Here is a 27,991-nt window from a genome sequence, read left to right as displayed (position 1 = left end):
TGCAGCTAATAGGTTACATCTATAATAAGAACTATATATAAATTATACAATAGACTAGAAAGTTATGATATGTATTGAAGACTGAAATTATACTTTAAATTCCTAACGATAATCTTCGACATTCGCCGTTATCAATAATTGCTATACACTTTTTCGTAAGACATTACTGAATTAAATTATATTAAAAACTATCTTATCGATATAAATACAATCATAAGGATTTGCACTTAGGTACAATTTCAAACATAATTATTACATACACATTTATTTACAATAGTTAATTTTAATTTTAAATACAACATTACTGAAAACGGTTGGAAATATTATGACATTTTTTTAGTACACAGTTCTTTTCAATTAAAAATTATGTTGTACTACATAAACTCATAACAACTTTTTATATTTCATTTTTACTACAATATTCTAAATTAATAACATAATCATGAATTAAATTCATTTTGATTGCTTTGAGATTATATTCTACTTAAAATTATATTTATATCTACAAATAATAATTCTACATGACTTCACATTGTGACTAGAATGGTAATAATTATTATTTTATTATTTTGTAAGAAGTTTTAAAGCGGTATAACATGGTAACATTACGAAATGTCAAGAATTATGTCATACAGTGCCATCTATGGATACTTTTGCTTATCGCTTTGTGTGTTGTGTTTCCATTCTAAAAGTTTACACTACGTAGTTAGTGCGGCGCTGGTGCAGGGGGCGGTAGCAGAGGTATTGGGGCGACGCAAGCCGCGCAACTATCTCTTTCTGAAACAAAATTGAAAACAATTAGTGTATTTGTATTATTGTAAGTAGGTATAGGAGTAAGCTGGAAGCTAATACATGTCAAATTTCAGGTATTACAAATAAATTTTTGGTGATTTATCAGTTTAGTAAATTATTCTTAAGTAGTCAAATAAAATGCTGTGTAAATAAAAAAAAAAAAACTACCTTCGTGTAATGTAATTGTAATATAATAATAATCTGTGGTAGCAGGCGCATAATATCTACTTGTTAATTATTATCAATTTAGTTTTAGTACTGAAGGTAACTAAACCAAGGAAATAAAGAAAAAAACATAATGTTAAATTACACATTTTGCATTCATTTAATTTAAAATTATAAAAAAAAATATGAAAAAATAGGTGCCTAGATAGATATCGGTGATAAATTTTTATCGTCCTATTTTACTACAGATTTTTCTTCCAATAAAAAATATGTTAAGTAATTATTATTACTACTGCCGCCATTTTATATCAACAATTTGCTCATATAGCTTTAGTAGGTCCTAAATTTATTTTAACGTTATTTTTACCTATTACATATATATAAATATTCCTATAAAATCAGTGGATATTTTAATGTATAGTAACTAAATTATTATTATTATGTAGTTATTAAAGTTGCATTCGGCTCAATATTCGATAGGTATTTAATGTATTGGGATTCTTTTGTTTTGAAAAATAAATATCATCCGAATACTGAATACCACTTATTTTGAACACAAAAAAAACTTATTAAATAAAATATCATCCAATGGTTACTTGATAAGTCTTCACAACCGTCCATAGACATTGGCTATGTAAAAAATATTAACAAAAAATATTAATGTACAAAAACTCTACTAATTTATAACGATAACGATTACGATCGATATCTATTCGGTCTAAGCCAACTTAGACTAAACTTAACTTTTGTACTAAAAGTCTATAATTAAATTAAAAAATAGGAAAACGGATAAACAGCAGCGATTACGCTTCGATTCAATTGCGATAAAGTGACAATTTGTTAGTAGAATTATTTTCCTGAATATTCCTTACACCGTCAATGCGATATCCGCCACGATAATTAAATGTCCCTTACGCCTTTAATACTTTCGTTTACCGTTCAAACCGAATCACACACACAAGTAATGATATTTGGTGGTAGAATAAGTATGTACCGAAATTTACTTAGTTATATTTACCTTAAATATGTTAACAATTTCAATACCCCATCGACCGTTACCTAGGCGCTTAAGCCGAATTTAATTGCGTGGAATGATCAATTAGACAAGTAACGTATGACAGGGAAATATGCATTTTAATATCATCATACAAATTTTTGCCTTACCTATACATTTACGTTAAAATATTTTAAAGTGTACTTATTTAAAACTTCTTTGTTAGGAATATGTCAAAACTATAAAAAGTACTAAATATTGTCTATAGTATCATCTTAATATCTTTCATAAGAAAATGACTGGCCGCCTATTGGTTATATGTGAGTAAAGTATTACGTGAGTATATAACTCACGTAATACTTTACTCAATTAATTCGTTAATATATATACTATTTGTATGAACGAAGACTAATAAAAACATTAATACATTTTTTATATTTAGCTTATACCTATAATAGCCTGGTTATGTATTATTGTAGGTATATCATAATATTATGCTGAATTTAATATATAAAAATATGTATGGAAAGCATTTTTTTATTGAACTATAGGCTTGCGCTTGACGTCAATCATGATTCACAATGAGGTCTTGATTGGGCCGCACTTGCCTAGAAGATGCCTATTTACTCTTATTATGTATAATCTTGTTTATTAATAACTATTTTGGTATAGTGGGTCTGGGTGTATAATCTGTAAGAATAAATTTCTAAAGCCTATTTATTAATTGCTTTTAAGATTTTTTGAATTCTATACCGAAGATGTATTAGCTAAAAAATATATTTGATATTGAAATAGCGGTTAAGTGATTTCCGGACTCAAGCTTTTAAAAGATTTAAATAAAGAGAGAACCATTCTAAATCCAATTATTTTGTTCAACAATTGTATGAACGATGTTAATCTGTGCTTTTTAAGCTACTTTTTTCATTTTTTATTATATTCATATATACCATATTAGAATTCACATTCCAAACCCGATATAGCGTTTAACGTTTCGTGATAGCGATGTACTTGTAAAAACCTATTTAAATAACTTTTTTAAGGTTTCAAGAGTGATATTTCTTGGAGCCTTTAGTATACTAAGAACAAGATGTTACCACGATCATGCATGTAATGCAAAGAGGGGCGCAGGTCGGGCAACCGCCATGGTTCCCGATCCTCTTCCCTCTCTATCTTCGGCACTAACCCACTCCAGCAGTCTTCAGGCCGAGGTGTAGGAGCTGAACGACATGGCCAGGAACACCTCTGTAATAAATTATTTAACTATGAAATAACCGATTATTTCAATGTATATTTATCTATTTCATTGCCTAAGCTGGCTAAGAGAGATGCATGTCTGAATTTGATATTTTTCTATTTTAGAATTCCTTCACCGTAGTGCTTGCTTATTTTGATCCATCTAAGAATTTGTATCAAACATAAGTACCTATATGGATCCCTCCACGGGTAAGGACAATGTTGCCAACTTGCCATTTCATATTTGAGGTCAACTTTTTTTATTGTATACGGTCGACTGGCAAGTAGGCCTGTGGAGTAAATGGTCACCACCGCCTATAGACATTGGCATTGTAAAAAATATTAACCATTCCTTAACTCGCTAATGCGCTTAAAACTTTAGGAACTAAGAATTTCCCTTATCCTACAGAATGGCTCATTCATCCTTCAAAACGGAACACAGCAATACTAAGTATAGCCCGGTTATTCTCAGAGTTTAATTGCCTGTAGTCATTCACCATCATATGTAATTGATTAACGTATACAGAATTATTAACGACTTTTAAAATAAATGCTATTACATTCGTGGCACAATATAAATACTTAAGTAGTAAATTGGTTTTATTATACTCATATCCACCGAAGCGAAGTATCTAAGCCGGACTCGATTGTATCGTGTTAAATCGCTGTGTGTACTTCAATTACAGTCACGAGGTACTCGTGTCCAATATCAGATGCGACACGAACAGACTATTATGTTAATAACCGAATATCGTCTATCACTTAACTAATAACTGTAACGCAATCGCCCTGTGCTCCTCAAACATATGATTTCATTTAAACGAAAAATACACTAAAATTTTACCGGTGGTAGGGCTTTGTGCAAGCTCGTCTGGGTAGGTACCCACTCATCAGATATTCTACCGCAAAACAGCAATACTTGATATTGTTGTGTTCCGGTTTGAAGGGTGAGTGAGCCAGTGTAATTACAGGCACAAGGGACATAAAATCTTAGTTCCCAAGGTTGGTGGCGCATTGGCTATGTTAGCGATGGTTGACATTTCTTACAATGCCAATGTCTAAGGGCGTTTGGTGACCAATTACCATCAGGTGGCCCATATGCTCGTCTGCCTTCCTATTCAATAAAAAAAAAAAACAATACAAACTTAAGTGGCTAATATATGTATTAGGTCCTACTTTCTATGTATAACAACTGCCTTCTTCCTACGCCTACAATGCACTAGTATAGGAGCTCTCGCAGCCGAGGGGCCACGCCCATACAAAGATGATATAATTTTACTGTAAAAGCTTCGTAATGCGATGGACCTTAAATATCAAAGTGCTTAAGTGCCTTGGATTTCTCAGTTTTCTCTTTGCATATCCCATACATATGGGTGTATGTATGAACGTGTGCGTGAGAGCGCGCGCTTTTGTGCGGCACTCGTGTATGGGCAGATGCAAGCTTTTATGGGTAGCTAAGTAAGTGGTGATTTTTTTATTTCTCAAGTCCGAACGAGGATGACTTATCCACGTAATCTTCAAATCCCGTTTTTAAATTCAATTAAATTTTTTATCCAGTCTGTTTCGAAGTTGATTCGCTAATGTTAATTAGTAAGAACTAAGTAGGAACTTATTAGTCTAATTAAGTATAAAAATATCTATAGTTTTTCTTATTACAAAGAATACCCATTATTTGTGTTATATTTTTTCAAAGTAATTTCTCTTTTTTTAATACACTGAAAAGTCATTAAAGAAACTCGAGCTTCCAAAAAGTTTCGGAAGCACGCGCTCGTTCAAAAATTTTACTGATAGTGTCGTAACTGACAAAGCTCGCAGTAATTATTGTTGTTTAATTTTGAAAGCAATCGTGTTTACGTGTAGACTTAACAACGTTATAGAAATGTCACATCTGAACATGACAATATTTAAAATAAAGCTCGCTACTCAGTAAGTAAAATCATTTAAACGTCACAAATATTATACTAAGCAATTACACACAAATTCAACCTTAATATTTCAAACTCTTACGGACATGCTGAGCTTCTGCATTTGATAATCTTACCTACTAAGGCGGTTTATTATACATTGGATACCGATTTTTCGGCAATCATTTGTATGGAAATTATTATTTTGTATTTAATACAGATGTATGCACCGTCAAAAGTCTCCGCGTAATCAAATGAATAAACGTAACAGAGCTAAATTTAACATCGTGACGTCAGAGTCACAAAAACTGAAAAACTCTCGACGTGCTTTTACTTTATTATATTTATAATATTGTGTGAAATTATAAATAATAATGATTATTCCATTTCTACTACTTCATTTACTCTGTACCTACTTATTAAATATTAACGTATCTCTATGTAATTATTTAAGCTGTGCTGTTGCGCACAATCGCGTTCTATTAAATAAATAAATCGTGCATCGATTAAACATTCATAATTATTGTGAGGTGCACGCGATTATCATATGCTTTATATGTTTATTGAGTCAGTTTTAAAAGCGAATTGTACTAATTTTTATTATATTCAAATAACGGACAAAGCTTTGTCTAGTACACTGTATTATAACAATTAATCTTTTATCATGTATATCTCTTATCACTACATATTATAAAACAAAATCCCCGGAGCGTCTGTCTGTTTGTCTGTCCGAAACTCAAAAATTACCTAACAGATTTTCATACGGTTTGCAGCAACGGATGAAGTTATTCATTAGGAAGGCTTAGATGCTTTAATTTATATGTCGGAAAAATGCTCGCTGGGAGTTTTATTGGGAGTTATATCTATTACAATATAAACTTTTTATGTAGACTTTTATTCTACCCGTATGAAGCCTAGTACTCTACAATTCATATATTTAAGCCCGTCCGGGTAGCTCCTCATATATTCTATCGCCATACAGCAATACTTAGTATGGCTGTGTTCCAATTTGAAGGGTGAGTGAGGCAGTGTAACTACAGACACAAAGAATACAACATGTTAGTTCCCATGGATGAATATAAATTCCGAGCATTACTATTACGAAAATCCTTGAATATCTGCTATTTTAACACACATGACACCTAATATGTTAACATATTTAAAGTAATGTCCTTCAGACCGATTTTGGTAATTGGCCATGGCGTCCAATCTCAAGAGAGATTAGCCAATAGCGCGGAACATATTATAGCGCACAAGTATGTGCGCGCTAACAAAGGTGCACTCTCTATCCCCTAACTCTCATAATCAGAAAGAGGTCAGACGCAGGACCAACGGCTTTACGTGATTTCCGAGGTTGTGTACACTTCACACACTTCCTCCTCCGGGCCTCTACTGAGAATCTTAGTTAAAACAAACTCAATAACCTCTTATTGGCCCGACCTGGGATTTGAACCCAGGACCTCCGGGCTTGCGAACTTACATATAGCTACTAGACTAACGAGGTAGTCGCATTGAGAGTCAATTTGAAGTCAAGTACGGAGAGAGTCAATTTGAAGTAAGTATACAAATAGGAAACATATTTTAATTAATAGGTACTAGTTTTAGTTTAAAATAAAAAAAAATGGTTATAATAATTCAGTTCATTATATATACACAGTTCGTTAATTATTTGCATATGTATTTTTAACCGTTTTGAAGATCACTCCGAACAAACAGATAGGCAGACGAAAATTAAAAAAAAATACTGTTTCGGTACAGGTAACTCGCAAATAGACATATTAACTTAAAAAGGCAGTTAAAACTTTTTCTTGTGATAATTGGAAAAGTTATATTATCTGTTTCTTAAGTACGTTTTGAAACTGCGTTGTGCGGCTATGACAAAGTTTAGTTAGTACATTACACATCAGAAAAAACAACTTGAATTTAATCAAACGATGAATTCCTAAAAATAGTTAGGGGACGGTGGCCCAAACGGGTGGCCAAAAACCCCACTGGAGTAATACTATTACTATATATGTATACCGTCGTATGAAATGTGATCGTCAGTGTGTGCATATGCGGAAAGTACCAGAACCCCGATTTTCGATAAGTTTCGATCGGGCGCCTGAAAAAATTGGCGAGTTTGTTAAAAAAACTTTTGATTAGTATCGACTAATCAAACTTGGACATCTATCAGATTGTTAATAACATCATATAGTTTTGGTAGTATCTAAGTTAGATACATGCAAAAAATATCCGCACATTTTATTTTGTTTTGATATTATTGTTATTTAAATAAAAAATTTGCTCGTGAGCAAAGAGGGTACGTACTCCCTTTACTGATACTTAAGAAACAGTTTGTTTTTTTATTAGTAATCAACAGCAATATATTAACATTTAAGACGTCATAACATTAGAAAATCTCTTAAACTTCTAGAAGCTTGAGAATTTGCGAGACATTGATTTACATTTCCCTTCCTAACTCACAACACAAAGCTTACCGCCATTTGATCATTGCGTATATGGACCTTTTAAAACCTATTTTGGTTATAACCGGCTACTTTGCTTACCCGATTTTACCAAACGGCTTACCCGTTTTAGCTGTTAGGGCAAAGCGGGTTTTTGAAGAGCCTTTCATTTTTAGTAATAAATAATAATCTAAAACAAAATTACCTCATTGGGCTGTTTTATTTTTAAGTTCCATAGAACAGTCTGAAGCAACGTCTTCGTTCCTAAAAGTTCCGCAGATTATGTTATTTTTAATATTATTTTACCAAGCGCTTATATCATTCATATAATCCTGTACAGTAAATTAATCCTTATATAGTAAAAGAAAATAACATGATTTTTAAATTTATTTATTGTTAAATGTAATTGTATATGAGTATAAGATACACTTAATTATAATTTATGATTATTATTAATCAATATATATATAGCATTGTCTGTGATAAATCATCCACGCGTCAAAACGTCTATTGTAGCAATATCAAAATTAATGTTCCGCACTCGGCCCTACCAATAAAAAGAGACTGAAATGTCATCAAAATTGAGTAGGTAAATAAAAAAAATTAAATGTCACCTCGACATTTGTAAGTAATGCTATGAAACGTGAAACATTTACAATTCTGTAAAGGCAAAACAATGTATCTATCTATAATAATATTATAAATGCGAAAGTAACACTATTTGTCTGTTACGCTTTCACGGTTAAACCACTGAACTGGATGATGAAATTAAGTATTAAGCAAGATTGAAACCCAAATAATGACATAAGCAATAGCCTATTCCAACCACAAAAGGAGTAAACCCAAATAAACAACTTTAACACCGATATCATTGGTCACCAATATTAATTTCATTGGTCGATATTTTGAATAATCTATGATATTCACTATGGATTCGCGAAAAAATGGCGTCTTCAATGTCCGCGAAATTAAGTGGAATAGTGTTGTATTATAAGTAAAGGTAAATCAATCAAGAACTGTTTATAGTACGTAATACAGCAGAACAATTAGAAAATCGCATGAAATTTGTAAATCTACGGTTTGTTTACCTTTATTCCTACTCCGATTGGAATAAGGTATACTTTATTATGTCTAACACCTGTCAACCCACAACATGCGTGCGATAACTAGTCTGTAATACACGTATCTATTGTAAGATTCAATCAGATTGTAATATATAATATGTGATGTAATACGAATTATTATTAAATATTACTTGAGAGTATCTGTCATTTTTTATATTAAAAAATAACAATCTATATTTTTAATCTGGCAACAAGAACATTGACAGATACTCTTTACGGCGGGAAATTGATTGATTTTGAATTATTTTTACAAGCATTGCGTGTTGAGGTCAAGTTCTTTCACTATATATATTTACTAATAAATTACTTGACGTATTATTTTGTAGTGCCTAACAGAAAAAAAACTATTAAACACTTAAATAAAAATTTATCTTATAATATTAAATAAAGATTTTCTGTTTATTATTGTGTATATCGAGAACGGCTGTAATGAGTTGGCTAAATTTTTTATTTACGTAATGTTTTGCTTTTTATGTTTATCTATATTTTCATATTTTTGACAATAAAAAAACTTTATACCTAATTGTAAGAGCCGAGCGATGCTCGGTCACAAAAGCACTAAAGATACCAGAAGATGCGTTGTTTCAAGAATATTCTAGTGTAAGGAGTCAGTCGAGAAAACTGGCAACACATGGGCACCGGGCTATAAAAGAACCTCTTTCACTATGACGGGCCTCTTTTTGCTCCTGGAGATCAGAACTCTACTTGTGCTCTACTCACCCTGTGTGCTGTGTCATAGTTGTATATTTCTCTAATAATGTTAAACAGTCATTTTCCGTTACTAATTTAATTCCTATGTTTTTTTTAATCACTTGTCATTACCGTTATTTTTTAAAAATCCACATATATAGTGCAGCTAAGTGCAGCTACATATGTATATACATACATATATATACATACCTATGTAGCTGCACTTCGGAGTTTCACGTGACAAGCATAAATTTCATATTCTTATGTATGATAGAAGAAACTACTTCTCTTGGATGAGATAAAATTATACGATATTTTTAGTCGACGCTGATTCTGTAGTATAACAGATAATAATAAAAACTTGTTATTCGTTTTTGCCTCAAACTTGAGAATGAGACGACAATATTAATTTGTCAAATAAGATAAGATACGTAAGTCTGCCGCAGTATCACGCCAAGCGATCTACGCCCGTACCGAGCCGTCGCGGCCTATCCAGAGCACGAGTCTGCACGCCCAACGCCTTCCTTATGTCTTCATACACACATATAAATATTATTATTTCTACGAAACTAGTGGTCAAACGTTAACTTAAAGATTTGTTCTTGCATCACAGTTTCTTTTTCCTTTATACATCTATCTATACTATAATATAAAAATCAAAGTAGTTTATGGCTGTTTTTCTGCCTGCTCAGCCTGTTTCGGCTAATCTCTGAAACGGCTGCACTAATTTTGACGGATCAGTTGTAGCCCTGTATCGAGATTGAATATAATATAAATGTGTAGATATATCAAATATCTACGATATTTCAACAACTCCGTCGTCTCATTTGATAGTAAAATTCTAAATGAATTCTTATTTTAATTATTTCTTTTTTTATTATTGTTTTTGTATAGGTAGATATTGTTTTTAGTATTTAATAATTGTTTTTTTTGTATGATTTTATTAAAATTAAGTATTTGTATCAAAGAATGTCCGTTAGATTACGCATGCAATGTATTGTTATACTTTTTTTATAAGTTACATATTATTCTTATAATGTATGCAATGTTGGCTTCTTAGTAAAATAAATAAACAAAAATAAATAAATAAAAATAATTCATACGTAGAAATATATAGTAGGAATGATAAATTGCAAACGGTCGAACTTTTACTTTTGTTACAAGATTATAGAGATTCTTTTAATGCTGACTAAAGTTATTTGAAATTGAGGGTTCAATACTGTAGATATTTAAGAGGGTTTATGATTATATTTATGTATAATGGTACATACATATGGGAGCCGTGATGGTCCCGTGGTTAGAAGACGTGAATCTTAATTCCTTAACCGACGATTCCGAGTTCAAACCCCAGCAAGCAATAATTAATTTTCCTAATATTGTATTTTATTTCCGTAGTTGTATTAATAATTCATCTAGTGCTCGGCGGCGAAGGAAAACATAGTGAGGATACGGATGGCAGATGAAAATTTATCACGTGTGTCCACCAACCCAAATCGGAGAAGCATGGTGGTGGTGGAGTAGGCTCTAAGCTTCTCCTCGAAAATAAGATGAGGCCTTAGTCCGACAGTAAGAAATTCGCAGACCGTTACTTTATTTTTATACATAGATATCTATGTACAAAAGTAACGTAACAGTCAGCGATTTATATTTACTTAAGCAAGCTAGACGAAGAAACGGGCTGGGTAAGACTCCTCAGGTAAGATTTCTCAGAGATACTTTAGTTCTGTAAGATAAATATCACTCTTAGTATGTAGTGCCAATGTGATACAAAGCCTGAGAAATCAGATGTTAAGTCTATTATCCCTATAATTATATTGAAACGAACAAAGTTGACATATTTGGCGGCAGACTTACTGATAAGTTTAGCTTTAGGAAGCTCTTCGATGTATAGAAAGTGGATTCAATTATTTAACTACAAAAACTATAATGCAACTAAATGTTAATAACAGAAACAATTGAAAAACAAAAACAAAACGTCATTTCAAGGGGGACGGTTGCCCTTAGTTTTATTTGATAGATAACATCGCTAGAAGCAATTGTTCCACAATTTGATTGTAAAATGTTACGACATATCGTTAGGGGCTCGTACGTTTTTTTTTTTTTTTTTAAAGTCACGCGATGACTTCTGTATCTAATCTTATGTGTTCCTTTTTAAAAGATATTTCGATAAATCTTTTATAGTCAGGGGAATCGAGCAATATATCTTAAATTATATTTAAATTTTTTAAACTGTAATAGCCTTACATTTATATAAATAAAAAAATTAAAAGTAGCCACCGTAAAAAAGTAATCGCGTAGAATGGTGGCATAAATAATAGCACCATTTGAATTCCGATCATCTAGGCGAAAAATGAACTAGTCTTCTTGACATCAGAATAAATAATATGCAAAAAAATATATTTTTCTCCCTGTGTTTTACACTTATAAATTTTTATTTCGAGAGGGTGAAGTGGTTAGTACACGTGAATCTTAAGCGAAGATATATCCGCGCAAGGAATCATAAGGTAGTACGGCTTTGCACAAGCCTGTCTGGGTAGGTACCACCAACTCGTTAGATACTCTACCGCTAAACAGCAGTACTTAGTATTGTTGTGTTCCGGTTTGAAGGGTGAATATACATTTCTCTATTCCTCTACAGTTATGGCTAATTTCTTTTCGGCTAATGTCATTATAGCATTAATATTCATTGTGATGTTTTCGACGTAATTTTTTACTTTCTTATATTTTGACTCTTTTATACGTGGAAGATAACTGTCTAAAATCAAGCAATATTTTTATTTTAATTTAAACAGAGAATTTTGGTTACTATGTCATATATCAAAGATAAATACTGTATCCGTGGAAGCTTTAAGGATATAGAAATAGATATGCTAATATGATATAACTCATGCATAAAACAGACAGTTGAATAAAACATATAATTGTAATATGTACATACCTACTGTAACCAATAAATAAAATTAACTCAGTAACCTTGTATTAACTCAATATCGATTAACGGTTAAGCATTTATTTACGTATTTGTATATAAACGTTATTAAATAAAGGCGTCGGAGCTGAATGATTGACGTAGCTGATAGTAATTAACGCGCCTCGGGGACCCTTGGGGTAATCCCTTCAAAGGAAGGGTTGCCAGCGCATAATTATTTAATCGTTAATAATCACTTGTTTAGTGTATACACTACATTTATTAATTAGTGACAATATATAATAACGAATGCCATATACCAACTAATATAATAAATTAATTTGTCTGTCCGCTTATTACCTGATTACAACTAAACTACTGAACCAATTAAATTTGACCTTCAGTTAGCCTGGGACGATAATGACGTCTGCAACCATGAAAACATGATAACGTAGTTAAGAACAGATATTTAAATATGTTTAGACCAAGTACCGCAGTGATATTCTAAAGAACTCACTTCGTATGTCACTTTCACGAGTGAGAATGAAATTAGATGTTGAAAACATATCTAGATGATGATGATAATGATGGTGCGCTTTTATTTGTCGGATAAAAATCTAATCGTATTCACCAACCAGCATTGGAGAAGCGTTGCAAAATGAGCTTCATGCCTTTTTCTCTAATGGAGTGTAGGCCTTAGGCAAACTGTGGTACATTTACAGGCTTTTACTTCTACTAGTGATAGCCTAATTTGAAGGTCATTGGAATGCATCGAAAAAGTATGACATCATGACACCAGGCCCGGACTTAGAGATCCAAGGCCTCTAAGCACTTTGACATTTGAGATCCCAATTCCCCAAGTCCAAGGTTCCTAAAATTCCGAAGCGGTTAGATGTTTCGAAGCTGGGTCTGGGCCTCACCCAGCCTTCCGGCACACATCTAACTTTTCGAAGTTATGAGTTACGAGTCGAAGAACATCGTAAGAAAACAAATTTGTCAGAAAGTTATCAAAGATATTTTAAGTTTATGTTAGCAAACATCTACCACTTTTACCCCTTAATCAAACACAAACAGCTTTACAGACGCATTTACAATATTAATATGGATTATTAAATTTTGGTAATTTATTCATTATATCATTACTATTTTTTTACAATACATAATCTATGGCTAAAATAAAAACATGATTTGCTCTTCCAATCAACATTAAAATATTCTAATCACTCAACATCAAACAATGCGAGTTGTTTTCAAACGAATAATCCTAAATCTGATTATGGCCGGTCTAGATTTCAATCGGCTTAACGGAACGCTGCGAGCAATGTTGTCATTTTTACAATAAATATATTAATGTTTGCACGTATGATAAATTGGTATGAAAAATTTTTACTGGTGGTAGGGCTTTGTGCAAGCTCGTCTGGGTAGGTACCACCCACTCATCAGATATTCTACCGCAAAACAGCAATACTTGATATTGTTGTGTTCCGGTTTGAAGGGTGAGTGAGCCAGTGTAATTACAGGCACAAGGGACATAAAATCTTAGTTCCCAAGGTTGGTGGCGCATTGGCTATAAGCGATGGTTGACATTTCTTACAATGCCAATGTCTAAGGGCGTTTGGTGACCACTTACCATCAGGTGGCCCATATGCTCGTCCACCTTCCTATTCTATAAAAAAAAAAAAAAATATCAGTAACCTGTTTTAAATATAGGATATTTTTGTATGAAAAAATAAAAATAAAAAGGGTTTGGTGAGTGCGTTGATCCAAGTAGTCTGGCTTGAATAACTTAATTGCAACAATTTAAAATTGTTGTAAGCTTTACCCACTAATCAGATATTCTGCCACCAAAAAGCAATACATAGTATTGTTGTGTTCCTGTTTGACGGGTAATTGAGCCAGTGTAACCAAAGGGAAACGTTTTAAAAACGGTCACGAGTATATACTAAGTTCACAGATGAAAGGCTAATGAGATCTACTGAAATGGAAATCTTGGAATTCCTGTGAGTAGTGACGAGAATGGATAGAAGAAGCAATGAGTTTTTAAGTTAGAAAATTTGAAGTTAGCTCTCGTGACAGTAATGTTGAAAGATAACAGACTACCTCGGGATGTATGTTATGTATGCGAATGGTCTATTTACAATATAATTCTACATATGGGATAATTATGAGCGATTTATTTATACTAATATTATAAAGGCGAGAGTAGCTCTGTCTGACTGTTAAACTTTCACGGCTAAATCACTGAACCGATTTTAATGAAATTTCGTATGTAGTAAGCTTAAATCCCAAGACATAAAACCTCTTACCTACCCTCGTCCCCTTAGCACGCGGGCGAGAGAAAAGATACTTAGAACAAGTACCTTACAAAGGTAGGTATTTGTCATAACCATAATAATTGTTTTGTATTTCTAGACGTCTAGACTCCAGCGGCGAATAAAAAGTATTGAGTTTTTCTGTCAAAAAACTGTTCAGAAATAGCTCACAGTTGGCAAGTTGGTGTAACATGGCCTCGGAAAACGTGTAAAGCATCCTACACCTGCATTCTATACGTTCTTGTTCTTATCGGATTGCCATCCGATAGAGTTAAAGCGTTACAAAATAGAGAACACAAATATGTTTTGACACAGTTTATGAACTATAACAGGTTCCCCCTGAGGAGTAAATTAGTCCTTGATAATGAGGAGACGGACTTATCCTTGAGAATTGGCCGTTGTAGTGGAAATTTGGTTGAGATGACTTCGGAATTTAATTATTTGGATTAACATAAAAAATCTTTGTCTAAAATATAATTTTATACATATTTTATATTATATTTTAGGCAAATGGTATAAACAACAAATGACTTGAAATGAAAATACTGGCTACCAGTTAACCTGCCACTAGATGACCTGACTCACTCACCCTTTAAACCGAAACACAACAATACGAAGTATTGCTATTTAGCGGTAGAATATGTGATGAGTGGGTGGTACCCACCCAGAAGCACATAAAACCCAACCATTAAGAAACGTGATAAGCGAAAATGACAAAATCTATGTAAGTATTTAACCAATACATGTGTCAAAATAGCGTAGCAATATACCACCGAAAGTCGGTTTTCAACGTTTTAAGATCGCATCAAGGGTCCAATTTGCTTCTCACGGAATAGATTTGCAGTATACGATAGTTCGATACAAATAAAGGCGCGTGCACAAACACACTCGATCACGGCGACTAACTGTCGATTTCAATTAAATTAAAACGTTGAGTCGTTTTGTAAACAAAACAACGTTGTTCTAATAGATATGAACGATAAGTAAATTTAGGGATTGTATTATGAATATTTAATGCACAGGCGTTAATGTTTTTTTTTAGTTAATAATTATTTATAGTTGCACGCGTTGGTTTTGTCCTTAAATATACGAATTAAATATTGTTTTCAATGTTAACGAAAACAAATAGAAAAATACCCTATTGACATTGACATTTATTTTTATCCTTTTTGTGCTAATGATTGAGGGTTCCTCTTAAAGGAATTTCATTCATTCTCTTGTCAGATGGACAGTTCGTCCAACACAGCTTATTTTTGTAATTATTTTATTTGAATATGATAGTTAAAAAAAACTATTACGAAAAAGACTATATCTGGTAATTTAAGTGAAAATCTCTGGAGCTTTCGTAGTTATATTACTAATTTAATTCAATTCGCTTAAATTTATCTTAAACTAAACTTTCAAACAAACCGAACAATACTGATATATCTTCAAGATCTCTCTTGAATACAAACATTTCCAATCACAAAGACGAATCGACCTTAATCCTCAGAACGAACATTAAAGACAACACCGAAACAAGGGTGGTTTTCACACGCCGGTCACGTTCTTAATAGATACTTTGTTAGACGATTCAATTGTCCCACTTGATGTCGGTATAAATCAGTGCCGTGTGCCCTACGCCTTAGTCACGTTTTAGCCGTTTGAACGATTAAAGTGTGGCTTTTTATCTCCTGTTCAAGACAAATTTGTTATTTTGTTTGGATGCTGTTTAGTATATAAATTTAAATTTTCCAATTCAATGTATAAGTACGCTTATATATACATAAAATGAAAACCGGAAAAGAAAAATACACAGATATAAGAACTATCAAAAGTTTTCGGATACCCAGATATTTTTTTAACTGAAAACTTTGTTTCAAATCTGTTTCGTTTGTATACAAAGACGAAACGAAAATTATAATACGGATATAGAATATATCTATTAGGATGAAATATTTAGCCAAATGCTGAGTTAATATAAAGATGCTAAAACCCTTAAGGACATTAAAACACACAATATGCAGAGATAAATTCAAGCAAACCCGACGGTTATAACACGTCAATTTTTACCAAAGATCGTGGATAAGTCTTGCACACACTAAACTCCCATATGTTTATATTTCATTATATGTTGTAAAGGAAAACATAGAGAAGAAATCCTGTATATGTTAGATGATATTCTCCCACATGTGTACTAGGGCTTCTAAAGTTTTCCTAAACAGTAGAGGGTTTTTTTTTAGAATTTATGGGTTGTTCGTTTACTATTTTTCAAACGTTAAATACAATTCCGCCAATCTTTTGTTTACCGTTCAAAGACTAATGAAAGAAGCATTAATCACTATACACTTAACGAGGTTGCTATTTTAAAAATATAAGTAACGATAGGAGATATGACAAACACAAGGGATTCTTCCCAATATTTGTGGTGCATTGGCAATATAAGGTTATTATTTTTTACAGCGCCTATGTCTATGATCAATGTTGACCACTTATCAGTAGCCTTAATATTAGCAAAGTTAAAAATAATATATATATATATATATATATATGTATATATATAGTAATAAACAACACAATATGTATTATGTAGCAATGTCCTGAGGCGATAGTTAATTGAATAAGCATATGAATGACATACGGTCGGCTCCCGGGACGAGGGTAGTTAATTACACGCCCCACAAACAGACAAATACTGATATGTTATTAATCATGATCATCTTGGTGTAGCGATTTATCTCGTTTGTTCGTAAAAAACTATTTTGATTTAATTTTGAGACCGAGTTTGGGCACATGGGTAGCGCTAAGTTAAAAAAAGCTTAAGTTGTTAAAATATTTAGATAGATAGGAATGTAGTAATTATACGTTATTAATTCTTTTACGTTATTTTTAAAATCTTTTATTTGTTTGAAATCGTAATTTAATAAGTACAATGTTATTATATACATGATCTATAAACAGATACGAGACAAATTGCCATATAAACTAATGACGCTACAAAATATAAATGCTTTATAACTTGCAAATACTTTTATATTATAACCTTATTTACAAATAATTGCAACATAAAGAATCCGATTATACTTTGTATTATAAGAGACAGATATTGTAAAACTAGCAAATAGACTTTCAAATTTCATGACCTCTTTATTCGTGTATACAACGTGAAGGCAATTGTCTCTCTGAATTCGTATTTAGGTTATATCGTGAACCGTATGGCGGGTTACTTTTTATTCTTACCTTACAAACGTTAAAAATTACACAATGGAACAATTTCAGACTGCCAGAGTAAAAAATTGTTTTATTAACTTGCAAAATTTCACACATTTAAAAATATATAAAGCATGATAAAAACGTACATCATTAAATTATTAATATTAAATATATATTAGACACAATAGAAACGATGAATATTTTAACCGTACGTACTTTATTTGCAAAGGCTAAATATGAATATACTTACAAATCAAAGAATACTGTATATAACGGAGCTTATTTAACATTCAATAAAGGACGGAATTGTAAAAAGTTTCGTTTTTATCGAACAAAAAGTAAATCCCCAATTAATTGGTGCAAGGGAATCCGATCAGCGCTAAATTAAACATTTTCTCTTATTTAAAACCGAAATGAAGTCCATTTGAATTCGGCACGCCAGTAATTACAGAGTTTACGACGTGCAATGGTCGTGTTCGCTATTTCAACAAAATGGCGGCGTCTCGAGGGATGTGTCAGTTTGAAACTTTAATGGCGAATGTTTGGAAGCGAATTTGAATTAATCAGAGTATCATCCGATTTTTAAATAAATTTGAACATTTGGAAGACAAACTGTTAAAACAAAACTTTTTTTAAATTAATGAACATATTGATCCTTAAATTAGTATTGCACTAACAGTTTTTACTCATTACGGTATTATACTTATGGAACCAATTTCTTCGATCGCCATATTCGTATTATATTATATTCCAAGTAATAAAAATTGTAAAACGCTACTAAGTAACTCAAAAAGGAGTCTAATCGGAGATTACGTCGGGGATGTGATTGGAAAAATTTTCCTCCAACTTTTTAAATTGGATCCAATTCGAGCTCCGTTTGGTTCGAATGTCGCCAGATAATACGATTGCTCCAATACTTAGGTATTAAATTGCATCTTTGAGAAACGTTTACGCGGTTTATAAAAGCTCTTGGAACCAGAGTTGAGAACCGCTTGCTATAAGATAGGTTATATCATAAGTTTTGTAAATGAAATAAAAATAGTATGGGTACTTTCAGTAGACTAGCTAATTCATACTGTACATTTTAATATATATTAGTGAAATCGCTCCATATTATAAAACTAAGCCCCTGCCGCGTCTGTCTGTCTTCCTGAACGGAATAAGCTAAAAAGTAACGAACGGATTTTGAAAAGGTTTTCACCAATGGACAGAAAGTTTCATGACAAAGGTTAAAATGTATATTATTATGGTTTTGTGTAAGTTGGCTCAAATAAGACGATGATTGTTGAATAAATCTTTTTTTTATATTTGCCGGGAGGGCAAATGACCACTCCACGTGATGGTAAGTGGTAGTAGAGTCCAAACGTGACGGCGGCCAGTACAGTCGGGAAGAATGTTCTGCACTAGCCGCCCCCGCCTTGCCGGCTGGCAAGATGCCTCTTCACGCCTCGTTTGAAGGAACCCGGGTTGTAAGAGGAGACACCTGAGCTGGTAAGGAATTCCATTTTTTGGAAGTGCGACAAAGAAACAATGATAACGACTGGGAGCTTTACTGGTCCGCGCCGCGTAAACCAATAGTTATACAATGTGTTACGATATAAATGTTTCATTTAGACTGTTATACCCATTCGAAAATATAATAATTGCTTACTCAATGGTTAATTAATATTAATATAAAATAATGTAATTTAAATACTTGACTCACCAAGTCCTTCGTCTGATCTTCCTCCGTGGTCTCAATATCAACACTCTCATCGCTATCTCTGTCGCTTTTGGAGGAGCGAGCTGGCGATGAGCGGAGCGGCGAGCGGAGCGGGGAGCGAAGTGGAGAACGAGACTGTCTTGGTGAGGTTGCTGGTGATCTATGTAGAAAATATATGTTATTAGTTAATGGTTATAGGGATAAATAAACTTTTAAGCCTTGTAAACATTTTAAACATCGCTTATAGGATGTTTAATTATAGCTACAATACTGTGTCTTTTTCTTTCGAATGTCAAATCAATAATGACAGAAAGAGCGAAATCAGTGTTTAAATAAACAGTCGCTATGCAACATTTATAATAAAGAGCATTATTTTCTTTAACATGGGATGTGTCATGTGAGTGACACTATTTTATGCTATGTATTATTTTTGTCTCGTCAGTATTTAAAATCAGGTGAAACAATCAATGATGTTATAAATACTTTTTAAAATTTAAACCATATTATATTCATCATAAATATATGATATACTATTATATATAATTTATTTTACCTGTTCGGTGACCTCGATGGCGACACTATAGGTGAAGTTTGAGGCGATTCTAAGCGATGTGAGCGCACCGGTCGAAAAGCACGCGGCTCCTCAATAGTGCCGACGCTACTTAAAGCAGTTAACGCACCTAGGATGACATTATGATTTTCAGTTTAAATACCTAGTTAATTTCCAAAGTCGGCCAGTGGATGTAGACCTATGATTGGGTATTAAAATTTGGACAAGGAGTATTAATTTTTAATATGTTTATTTGCTGGGCAGTGTGCAAAGATCATGGGCAAACCTGCGATTGTATTGTATTCACTTGTATACCTACCAATCGTAGCGGAAAGCGTTGGGGAATATGCTCCAAAGATTTAGAAAAATATTTCATTTCTCAGCGTATATTTATCTCTTTAATTTAGTCTTTAGTTTGTGAAAGGAATGGCGACTATAGACCGAGAGTCATCGTACCTGCGACTTACATCGCTAGCCAGCCCGTAAACCATTGCGCTGTTGAGGCGTCAATATTTTCTTTCCACCTTTAATAGTCAACACTATAATAATACGTATTTTAATTGCTTTGACGTTTTTATAGAAACTACTTACCAGGTGACCACAAAGTTGGTTTTAACCAGGGTAGAGCGTATGGCAATGGAAGTCTAGCTCCCCATACATAGTCTGCAAGCCTTGGAACTGGAGTGTGGGCTGGAGGGCTGGCAGCAACACGCTTAGCCTCGGGTTCCACTTCCGGCCTGCGAATTGGTACTCTTCTGAAGCACAATTTTAAGCCGAACTTAATAAACTGATTGCATTACACAATGATTAAAACTAATTGTAATTACTAAATTAATGATATGACAAATAATACGTAATTATATTTGAGAGAAAATCTTTGTTTTAGTAATCGTTTTTTTTTTAATAATTAATATTATATTATTATATATTAGGTATATAAGATTAAATTAGGCAAATGAGATGTTTAATTGTGTACATCAGCTATGAAAAAAAGACACTGCGATAAAATGTGCATAGGTTTCCTACCTAAAAACGGTTGGTGTATTTATAATCTCGGAGTCCTGAAACATCCCAGAACTTTAATTCTAGGATGTCTCGGGACCCAAGGCTTTGAAAGTGTATAAACTTCTTATTCTGACACGTTGCTCAAGCTTTTTGAATACATGCAGACAATGATGGATGCTTGATAAATACATATTTTGGTATTTGGGCATGATATGCTTCTTACCTAGCAGCAGACAGCATTCTCTTCCTTGTTCCACCATTGAACATGGCCTTGACATCCTCCCAAGCGTGAACAACCTCTACCGGCGGACTACCACTTAGCTTCATGTGTCGTCTCCAGGAATTGAAGTTAGCTGCATCAGGCTGAACGTATTTGTCACCAGGACCAACGCGGTGTGAATGAAAGATGAATTTGTTTGGAGAGAAAAATAATCCACAATACGCGCACTTGATGCATTTTGCTCGGGACGAATTGTACCTTAATATAAAAAATTAAATTAAAATATTGATTTATTTTTACAAACTTCTGTTAACAAAGCTTTGTTATGATATGCATGACCTGACTCTACGCCCAGGATAGCCAATTTCCAGACGATGGAACTCCTCAAAGGTTATCAGTATAGATAAAACATTTTGTATATAAAAGCTTGCTTTTAATTTATTTATTTTTTGGATTGATATATTCATTTATTTTGTATACTAAACCTTTACCTAAAAGTGTTGATTTAATTTGTTTTTAAATCTGAAATATTTTATACTGATGATATCTTTTGGTAATTTATTATAGAGTTTAGGCATCATAATAACAATATTATTAATTAATTTTACCTTTTTCGTGACGCACTACTCATTAAAAATAAACAAACTAAACTTCCTTACTGATAATAGTATTTAGCTATACTTAGTATTGTTGCGTTCCGGTTTGCATGGTGAGTAAGCCAATGTAACTACGGGCACGAGGGACGTAAAATTCTCAGTATAGTAAATAAATTCCAAACTTAAATGGTTCTACTTAAACTGTATTTTTATTTTGACTAATGTCAAAATTACATTGGCGTGTACGTACGTATAAAAACTTAATACGTTATACTAATTATTTAGTAACTACATATTTATATTAATTTAATTTATCACGCACATGTGTGTGATAAACACAGAAGCACTCACTATTTCCTCACTATCATAATCTAATGGGATAGTAATCGGTGACTTCACGTGATTTTCTTGACATGGGAGTGCTAAAATTGATCACTTTCATACTTCAGGCTGCTACTGAGAATTTATGACAGACTCGTTATCTTTTTATCGACCTACAGGGGCTCAAACCTGGGAGCTCAGGTTCTGCTCGGCTTTACAATCTAGCCGCTAGATCAACGAGACAATCAAAATTAATTCCTATTAATTTAAAACTAGAAATTACCTGGCTGGAAGAAAAGCACCTCTACATCCCCACGCACATTCGTGATGAACAGCGAATGCGAAATCATCGGGTAACCGAGGCGGCGCGTTGTCGCCTAGAAACGATTTGCACAGGCGTTCCGCTTCCCGACGGGTTATCATACCTGATTTAAAAGAAATAATAATTATTATAATAATATTAACACTTTATTTATATATATTTTTAGAAAATTCCTTGATCCATACAACAGCATTATTAAAAAACAAAGACGTGCGCTAATTTTAAACCACCATTTTGTAAAAAGATAGAAAGGTAAAGTAATAATAATAATGTCCTCCAGACCGATTTCAGCCACGGCGGCAAATCTCAAGAGAGATTAGCCTACTACGCAGGAGATATTATAGTGCACAAGTGTGTGCGCAAACACAGATGCACTCTCTATTCCCTAACTCTCATAATCCGATGGGACGGCAATCCGACACGATCGGAAAGAGTTCAGGCGCAATACCAACGGCTTTACGTGCTTTCCGAGGCATGAGAAAGTACATACTTCCAACTTCAAGACTCCGGGCTGCTACTGAGAATTTTCTAACAGAAAAAGCCAGTAACATTTTACTGGCCCGACCTGGGAATTGAACCCAGGACCTCCAATTAGTGCATTATTGGCATGACTTGTGATTTGTAGAAAGTGTTCAATTGTGTTATTTGAATTTTAAAGAATAATTTAGTGAGTAATTTACATCAATTGATTTGGTGTTCTATATTTAAAAAGGATCGATTAGAGGTATTTATATAATCAGTTTTCACTTCTGGATGCTAACTTTATAATAATTAATTTACTAATTTGGTTCAGCTTTTACTCGCGTCGTGTTACGGCCGCCGTCGGTCGTAGCGCGTTGTTATGCAAAAAGGGTATGCAGTCCATTTCCTAACAAATGGGGTGTCTAGCTCAAAATATTTTTCAAATTGGAATTCGAAACAAACAATAAAACAAACAAAGTCATCTTTATATAATAATACAGATTTGTTATACATATATTCAATATATTTTATTATTATTTATTCCATTGAAAAACCTTATTTCCTTGTATTATTTATCAGAGGTTTAATTAATACATACGCATTTTTTTCTATCTATGTAAAATATTTCCGTTGAAACTTTATTGGTATGTATATTTTTTATTAACTTAGGAATAGGTTATAGGTTAATAAATGAAATATTTAAAAAAGAAAAGGACGTCGTACTGCGTGCGTATCATTTAAAGTTACCTCAGCTTCAATACTTGTGTACTGGGACGCTTTAAGTAAACGTAATCCACTGAGAATAGCTTTAGCACGAGTGCTCAAGATTAGAACGGCGCGAGAGAATTGAAGTGTTTTCGTCTTGTTCAAGTACTTACCTATATTTTCTTTAAACATCATTATATAATACTAGCGATTGACCCGCGGCATACCTATTTTCATAGGTCTTTCTTAAAAAATGAAGGATTATCATTTAAATTTTTTATCTACTTTATCGCTACCTTATTTATAATTCCTTCCTTAGTGCTAACCTATTGTGTAAAAAAAAACAGTATGCCCTAGGTGGTAGGGCTTTGTGCAAGTCAAGGATTAGTGAGCCAGTGTAACTACAGGCACAAGGGACATAACATCTTCATTCCCAAGGTTGATGGCGCCTTGGCGATGTAAAGAATCGTTAATACTTCTTATATCGCCAATGTCTATAGGCGGTGGTGACCACTTAACATCAGGCGGCCCATATGCCCATCCAACTACCTATAACCTTTTTTTTTTAAATGCAGATTTTCGTGGTGCCAGTAGTTTGGGGTGTGCGTTGATATGTCAGACAGTAGGTCAGTTATTCGTTGATCTTCAATTTGTCAAATTGTGAATATATTCCAGCATTGAACAGAAATAAAATTTATTTTTGACACAAAGCCACACTCTTTCCTAATCTTTAATATATATAAATATTAAACGTGGGAGGTTTTCGTTATGTGATGTCAGAAGTTTCTGCAAAATTTTGACTTGAATTAGTATTTATTCCTCGACTACTTAAATGAAGTATAATTATAATGATTTGATTTCATTATCAACTTTTTAATTTCAACTACAAGTGAATATACTTTTGTGTGTAATTAGTGAGTATATAAACGCGTATAAACACAGATGATATGTACTTAATACTTCAATTACAAATAAATTCAATTCAATAAAATGGAATATAATGGAATATTTCGCATTGGATTACACTAAACTGATTAATGTAACTGTTAATACTTCTAAATAGTTGAATCTATTTTGATGACATTTTATATGGAGAACACCTAATTCATTCAAAAAAACATATGCTCTTGACGCAATATATAATAGGTACTTAGTCCACGCCAGTAAAGTTACGTGTAATATATAGAAAAAATCTATATGGCACCATCCATCATCAAAAAAAAAATCATAACTAATATTTGTCTCTAGTCGTAGTTCAAGCCATGTAAATAAAGTTTGTATATTTAAACACGATCAAAACGATATATCATTCATTGAACAAGGTTATATGGAGTATAACGCTAATCATCACGCCCCTAAGCAAACGCCCAAGCAAACTATATTAAATAGGCATGTTTAATAGAAATTTATGACTGGAGTGAAATCGCAGCGCACAGCTAGTAATATATGTAGCTGGAGAGTGACTGAATCAGCTAATAAATATTTTTATCAAAACCCGACGGTAGGATATCGACAGACTCTTACGTCATCATAAGGCTTAACAGTGATTTAATAAATTATCTAAGCAATAATACCACAACGTCTGGACGAAACAGGCATCGCTCCAGCCCGTCTCAATATCTCCAGCTGGACCGGTGTACATTGAACACACGTGATGCCCAACGCTACACGACGATTGTGTATCTCGTTGTAGGAGAACTGTTTTAGCAAAGTGTTCGATATCTGGGCAAGGCACAATCTTTCGTTACCCTCGATGACTAGAGACACTATTGGCACGCCGTATAATAACACCGTCCCCACCTGTTATTAAAAAATCTGGTTAAATTAACAATCAACCACATTATAAACATTGTTTGGCGGGTGATAGACTTTTTCCTTCGAATGTCAAATCAATAATGTCAGAAGGAGAGAAATCAGTGTTTAAAAAACAGCCGCTAAGCAACGTTTACAAATAAGTAAGCTAGGTTATAAATAATATAATTATAGTCCGTTTTAAATGTTATATGAGAATTTCAATAGCACATAAGCTCTTTTATGACATTACAAGCCATCTGAGCCAGATCAGCTCAGAGACATTCAGTCGAAATGTAGGCCAAGAAACAATGTGATCGCGGCTAAAGCCTGAATATCGACATGTCCTACGTAAAAGCTAATTGTACAGAAGAGCGTTTTTAAAAGTCGTGATTGCTTCGTCTCTAGAAGGTCCGAAGCTTTGAAACTTAGCAAAATACACTTAATTTATGTATAGATTATATACATAAATGAAGTGTCTTTGCTATTATTATATTAGATTTAAATTATTATTTCTATGCATTTTTAGAAAACCAATACCGAAGAGCTTTGGTTTTCTAAAAATCGGACCTTTCCATTACAAAAGTTAAAAATACTGCTTAGGTATTTCAAAACATCAAAAACTTTTGAATACAAATAAATAGTAATTGTAGTATTGTGATATTAAAATTTTATCTCGCTACAGGTTTCAGACTCCAATCATTACATATGAATGATTGATGACATTACAATGAGTTTTACGATGCAAAATTACTTTGTAAAAATGTACTTACTTGGTTAGGTTTACTATTCATTTCTAGCGCTTTGTGTTCCGAGCGGGGTTTAAGCGTTTCACGCGGTGACAGCGCCAAGTTCGTTGCCTCCATTCTAAAAGAAAATTCAAAATATATATCGTTTTAGTAGTCTCGTCGGCCATTTTAGTTTCTTAATTTTTAAGTTAATTTAAGTAAAATTAGTTATATTTCTATAATATTTAGTGAATATTTTGTAATTAAATATAATAAGAAACGCTTTTTACTACGATTTTTTTTATGTAGACATTTAGGTATTTTTTATTTTGTATTGCACAAAGTATGTGTACAACTAAAGTTAGAAGAAGTAACAGTTAAAATATACATAGCGTGTTTGTCAAACAACCGAGCGAGGTTTAGAATCGCAATCGGACTCGAACTCCAATAAAGAATTGGACTTTTATAAATCGGACATTTTAATTACAAAAAATTAAAATATCTCCTCCAAAATATGAAACATTTTCAAAAAAAAAAAACATATATGTGGCATATGTTAGAATTAATAGCCATAGATTGTACTGCTATATCAATTAAAACAAATAGCCATATTCACACCAAATGACATAATTATCTCGTAAAAAATAAATTGTATCAATCGGAATATTTTGCCGGTCAATAAACTAAAGTGAACTGTTGAATTGTAACAAAAGAAACGAAATACACAAATAATGCGTGTGAATTTAGTGTATCGAATATCAATTGGTGATATTTGGGGTAAGGGCGATAATGTATGGCGCAACGCCCCTGCGAGGGTTGATCTGCCTTTTGTAAACAATTTTCGTAGTTATTATTTTATACTACCATGTATCACACGACGCAAATGTCTTATTAAATATCAGTTTTAGAAAATCGTACGTGTTTAATAATCTAGATTAGAAGGTTCTTCAATATTTATTTGGTAAGGCTTTGGGAAGTACTACCCATTTATCAAATATTCTACCACCAAATAGTAACACAGTGAGTGAGCCCGTGAAACTTCAAGCACAGTGTCTCTTGTGCTTGACTTAGTTCAATAACTTAGTTACCAAGGTTGTTGTCGCATTGGCGACGTAAGCGACGGTTAATATTGTAGATGTTCGCCAAGCCCCAAGTGACTATGAACCATCAGGAGGCCGAAAAATAGATAATAAGTGTTGATTTTAACAAACTTTCTTTATTACTGGCTGTAGTATATACACTAAATGTTTACAAAACAATATAAACAAGAAAATTACAAAAATTAAATATTAATGAAAAAGAAAATCAGACAATGAAAATGTAATCCAACGTAATCCACCCCCGGTTATTCAAAAGGACATCATTTAAAAGTTAACAAAACATGTCAGTATCTAATAAATCGCCACTTGATATTTTTTGGTCGCCCCCAATGTTTAAAATCAACAGAGGGATGTTCATCATTCTAAATACAGAGGGTTGCCTACTTTAAAGTCATATAATTAATTTTTAGGATCATCATTACTTGTTATCCAGCGCGATAACCTTTAAAATCTATATTTTTTTTATAGAATAGGAAGGCGGACGAGCATATGGGCCTGATGGTAAGTGGTCACCAACGCCCATAGACATTGGCATTGTAAGAAATGTTAACCATCGCTTACATCACCAATGCGCCACCAACCTTGGGAACTAAGATGTTATGTCACTTGTGCCTGTAATTATCTTAATGTACACTGTTAATTTCTTCAATTGACTGTATTTTATATATAATAAAATATTATAAAAATTAATTTAAATTATTCTCTTCAGACTAACTTAGTTATAATAA

At 32.9% G+C, this 27,991-nt stretch overlaps 1 protein-coding gene across 1 annotated transcript; it reads right to left on the bottom strand.

Moving 5' to 3' along the window:
- Positions 1 to 706: 706 nt before the first annotated feature.
- On the bottom strand, positions 707 to 26,301 carry LOC126773376 (SKI family transcriptional corepressor 2). The gene is made up of 9 exons (XM_050494305.1): positions 26,209 to 26,301; positions 25,219 to 25,444; positions 22,439 to 22,580; positions 21,242 to 21,496; positions 20,605 to 20,768; positions 20,017 to 20,143; positions 19,467 to 19,623; positions 3,046 to 3,193; positions 707 to 777 (listed from the first exon to the last, which is right to left on the bottom strand). Exons 1-9 carry the CDS (start codon positions 26,299 to 26,301, stop codon positions 707 to 709), a joined length of 1,383 nt encoding a protein of 460 aa, XP_050350262.1.
- Between the last annotated feature and the right edge of the window lie 1,690 nt (positions 26,302 to 27,991).

Source organism: Nymphalis io, chromosome 14 (assembly GCF_905147045.1).
Source record: "Nymphalis io chromosome 14, ilAglIoxx1.1, whole genome shotgun sequence".
NCBI classification, from domain to species: Eukaryota; Metazoa; Arthropoda; class Insecta; order Lepidoptera; family Nymphalidae; genus Nymphalis; species Nymphalis io.
This window is presented reverse-complemented; position numbering and strand designations above follow the sequence as displayed.

Excerpts from the sequence above, each read along its gene's own strand:
- LOC126773376 (XM_050494305.1), bottom strand. The coding sequence starts at position 26,301 with ATGGAGGCAACGAACTTGGCGCTGTCACCGCGTGAAACGCTTAAACCC. Across the intron at positions 20,769-21,241 it reads AGAATGCTGTCTGCTGCTAG|AAGAGTACCAATTCGCAGGC; the intron begins GTAAGAAGCATA and ends ATTGTGCTTCAG. Across the intron at positions 3,194-19,466 it reads AAGATCAGACGAAGGACTTG|AGGTGTTCCTGGCCATGTCG; the intron begins GTGAGTCAAGTA and ends AATTTATTACAG.